This window comes from Diospyros lotus, chromosome 2, assembly GCF_014633365.1.
Source record: "Diospyros lotus cultivar Yz01 chromosome 2, ASM1463336v1, whole genome shotgun sequence".
Classification (NCBI taxonomy): Eukaryota; Viridiplantae; Streptophyta; class Magnoliopsida; order Ericales; family Ebenaceae; genus Diospyros; species Diospyros lotus.
In genome coordinates this window covers 26559568-26564024 of record NC_068339.1, presented here as the reverse complement: position 1 = coordinate 26564024, position 4457 = coordinate 26559568, and the positions used below count along the sequence as shown (strand labels likewise).

The 4457-nt window shown below is 46.5% G+C and overlaps 2 protein-coding genes across 2 annotated transcripts; both read right to left on the bottom strand.

The window, feature by feature from the left end:
- Nucleotides 1–1411: 1411 nt before the first annotated feature.
- Nucleotides 1412–1966, bottom strand: LOC127794749 (uncharacterized). Its single transcript, XM_052325997.1, has one exon. The coding sequence runs from the start codon at nt 1964–1966 to the stop codon at nt 1412–1414; it is 555 nt and encodes a 184-aa protein (XP_052181957.1).
- A 168-nt stretch (nt 1967–2134) lies between these two features.
- On the bottom strand, nt 2135–2599 carry LOC127794748 (uncharacterized). Its single transcript, XM_052325996.1, has one exon. It carries the CDS (start codon nt 2597–2599, stop codon nt 2135–2137), a length of 465 nt encoding a protein of 154 aa, XP_052181956.1.
- Between the last annotated feature and the right edge of the window lie 1858 nt (nt 2600–4457).

Sequence of the window (4457 nt, the reverse complement as noted above, 5' to 3'; positions counted from 1 at the left end):
CATTGATCACTCGCATTTGAGGCCGTAGGGCGTACGAACTGGCACCGTTACTTTACCAAGGGTGCACCCATACACCTCGGCTTCGAAAGAGGGGGCCGCTAAAATGGTAGGTAGCATGAGGGGTGCAGTTGACACCTACGAGGTAAGACATTGCATACACACATGACATTGCATTTAGTACCCTTATTTAGGTGGTTCATCATCTAACTTGGGTTCGCCCCTGGAACATTAGACGTTCTAGCAGGGACTTGCAGAGATGATTTCGAGATTGGTGATATGTAGTGACGCAAGACGTCAAGAATCGAGTAAATGTACCATGTTATGTTGTAATATGAGTAGTTTAAGAATTATGTACATTGTATTTATCGTCAGACGCTTATGAATTAACTTTGTAATGAATGTCATGTTTAGTTATTATTATATGAGCAGGTTCGATTCAGCTTCCGCTTTGTATTTATTTTCTAGTGTAGATATCTCGCACTAGATAAGGTCTTAGGGAATTTCGGGATAATGTAAAGATAAAAAAAAAAAAAAAATAGACTAAATTTCCTAAGGCATAACACGCCCTGAAGAAGTGGGCTGTTACACTCCACTTCCCATTCTTCTTTTTCACCAGGACCAGGTTAACCACCCAGATCAGGTAGTGAGCCTCTTTAATGAACTTGTTTGCCAAGAGCTTGTCCACTTCTTCCTCGAGGGCAGCATAATGCTCCGGGGTCATCAACTTCCTTTTCTGGCACATTGGCTTGTAGCTAGGATCTACGTTAAGCCTGTGCGTCATAACCTCCGGGGCTATTCCCACCATATCCTCATGATTCCATGCAAATACATTGAAGTTAGCTTTAAGGAAATCGATAAGTTGGGATTTTACCTCGGGGACTAGATTTTTTCCTAGCTTGAGGCTCATTTCTTCGTCCGCCTTGCTAACTAAGATGTCTTCGAGCTCTTCTACAGGATTGGTGAGCCTATCACATTCGACCTCGCGGGGATCCAGATCTTGATTAGCCCCCTCTTGGTCGATCGGTCGTGGGCTATGTTTTGCAATGACATTTACTTTCTTTCCTTTGGCCCCCATCTTTAGGGCATCTTCATAGCAACGTCTCGCGAGGTGTTACTCGCCTCGTACACACCTTACTCCATTGGGGGTCGGGAATTTGACCGTTAATGATCTGGTTGAAGTGACCAGATCCAGGTTGTTCATTGCCGGCCTCTCGAGCACGACGTTATATGCCGAAGGGCAGTCTATAATTAGGAACTCCGCCAAAGTGGTGGCCTGGCGATTTACATCCCCGACGGTAAAGGGGAGAGTAATCCGACCGACAGAGATCACTGCGTCACCCGTGAATCCATTGAGCGGTTCTGGGGACGAGCTCAACTGCTCTGGTCCCAAACCCATCTAATCGAAGCATGCTCAGTACATTACATTTATCGAGCTTCCCGTGTCCACCATTATCCTCCGCACTTCAGCATTATTGATCTGGGGCCTTATAATGAACGCATCATTGTGCGGCCAATAGACGTTTCTGGCCTCCTCTTCCAAGAAGACAATCTTTTTCGGAATCGGATCACCCTTAGCTCGCTTTACGAGAGCCAACTGCTCGTCTGATCTTACCAACAAGACATGGTTAGCCTCACGCACGTACCTCTCATGATATTTGTGGGAAGATCCCGCGAGGTGAGGTCTACCATGAATCGTGTAGATAGTTGGTACCGCCGGTGAGCGCTCATCATCAAAGGGAGGCGGTTGCTGGGCCGCTAGTTGGCTCGGTTGATTGGTTGGTCGTATCATGTAATCCTTTAATCGACCCCTTCTAATCAGGTCCTCGATGGCGTCCCTTAGGGCCCAACATTCAGAGGTGTTGTGGCCAGCCTCATTGTGATACGCACATAATTTTTCCTTATTTCTGAACTTGTTGGGAGTTCTTAGCGAGTTGGGCTTCCCGAACTCCTCTTTGTTTCTTTCCATGGTGAAGATTCTTTCCTAGGGGTCAGACAGGACACAGTAGCTATCAAAGCGCCGCGACCTCTAAGGTCGCTCATCTCTCTCTGCCTTGTGAGCTCGCTTGAAAACTTCATTGTTTGAGCGCTCCCCCCGAGCTTCCCTCCCAGCATCTCCGTTGTTCCTTTTCTTATTCTAGTTGGAGCCCCCAGCTTCTTCTTTCGGCCTGATGGGTTTCTTTGACCCAAAGGCGTCTTCCCATCGGATCTCCTTGGAAGCTCGTTCACAGAATTCCCCCAAATCTTTAACCGGGGTCCTGTAAATGCTCTCATAGAGCTTCCCATCTTTTCGAAGGCCGGTGAAGATCGCCATCAAGATACTTCCATCGGAGGGATCCTTGACGTTGCTCACCTCGCATCTAAATCTGGCAATATAATCCCTCAAGGGCTCGTTTGCTTTCTGGAACACTATAGTGAGGTGACATGGTGGTGCGAGCTGCCTTCTTAAGGCCCTGTATTGATTGAGGAATCTCTGTTGGCATTCCTCCCAACTGCTGATGCTGCGAGGCGGAAGGCTCCTGAACCAGGCTTGGGGAATATCACCCAAGATCGTCTGGAAGGCTCGGCATTTAACCAGCGAGTTGGTTGTCTGCAAATCCATTTGTACGTTGTACGCATCCAGGTAATCGTAGGGGTCGTCGTCCTAATTGTATTGTGGCATGCTTGGGACTTTAAATCTCGGGGGGAGGGGTTCAAGTTCAACCTCTCTGGTGAATGGCATCCTGTCCCCACGGCCATTATTCTAATTACGGATTCCTTGTCGTTCTTCCAACTGCCGAACTCTTTGATATAATTCCTCCATAGTTGAGTCCGGGCCTACTGATTGCTAGGCCTGCGATCGCCTACTTCTTTCTCGGTCCGAAGAGTGGTGATTTGGGAATGGATAGTTATCCTTGATATCCTCTTCTGCAAGCGGAGGTCTCTCTTCTCGTGGTTGGCAGATCTTTCGAGGCGAAGCCGGTGGATCGTGGGTAGCCTGCACTTGAGTTTGGGCCAGAATTATGACCGCGTCACTACATCACTGTATTCTCTAACACCTCCTGGCGTTGCTACCAGTCCCGGATCGTCCCTGTTCCAGCGGTTTGGACGGTGGGTTGAACAGGAAATCGCGATGGTATGCAGGTGGCATCTCTGGTTGGCGGTGGTAAAGGGATATTCATTGTCGAAGAAACGGGCCCTCCATTTAGTGGACAATCTCACGGTCGATCGCGCTGGTTTTTCGGTGGGTCGACTGCCGCCTCGGAACTTTGAGTATTCCTCCTCTTGCCATGGCTATCGATCAGAGCGGGGCCCCTTCCTCTAGCGCCAAAATGTCGACGTTCAATTTCAGCCGACCATGATTCGTTGTGGGCCGCAGTGAGTGAGTCCAAAAATACCAAGAAGAAGAAAGACGAAGATCCCAAATATGAGCCAACACAAGCAATTTTCACGTGGTTCGGCCAGAATGATGCCTACTCCATGACCGTGCTTTGATTATTCTTTTAGAATGACGGTGTCTGATTATTCCTTCTGTACCTCTCATGATATCTCTGATCCCTATTTATAATGAGGGGCCTTTACAATTCGGATAACATATAGAAATATAAATATGATATAATGGGGGACAAACAGTCCTTATTATCTGTACAAAAATCGGAAGTGGGATCCTCATTACGAGGGGCATGGGCTGTTGTAGATAAAGCAAATGGACCCTACCTCTAACTTCTCAACAACTTTGTCATTTACGTGAGTTGGAGGTTTTTAGGCTAGCGATCTGGATGGTCCAGCGAACTAAGGGTTTTACTGGGAGCTCGTTAGTCGGTTGCTGAGAGCTCGCTAGGGGCTTCACTGGAAGCTCGAAAGGAGCTTGCTTTATGAGCTTCGAATTTCGATAGTGTATGGTCTTTCTTCGACGAGGTCGCCTAGACCTTCTAGACTCCGGGCGATTGGGTCGGCCCATTGGACTGAGTCTGGCCCATAAGGAGTGATGTGGGAAATGCGTATAACAACTAACATCAATCTTGACGCCGCCTTCTTTCACTACTAGATAAGCTGAGTTATTAGTTGTAACAAGAACTCCTTCTGCATCATGTTGATGGAGCTTTGAAAAAAATGAATCATTACAGATCACATGATGTGAGCAACTGAAATCAATGATCCACTTATCTTTGTTGTCGATATAGTTGACTAAAGCTTGATTTGATATTGTTTTAAGTGCAGCATTGTCCCTTTCTTCAACTACTTCAATAGTAAAGCATTGCTCCCATTTGAGTTCATCATGTACTTCATCTTTACATGCAACAATATTTGCTTTAGAAAGTTTCACCCAACAATTTTTCTTAATATGCCCAACCTTCCCACTCAAAATCCATATCAAATTGACTGTTGTCTTGTAGTGGTAACAAATAATAGGATTATCTCTTTGTGAACTCTTACTAATAGTTGTTGGTGGTGTATCTTTCTCTTTAGACTTTCCTTTT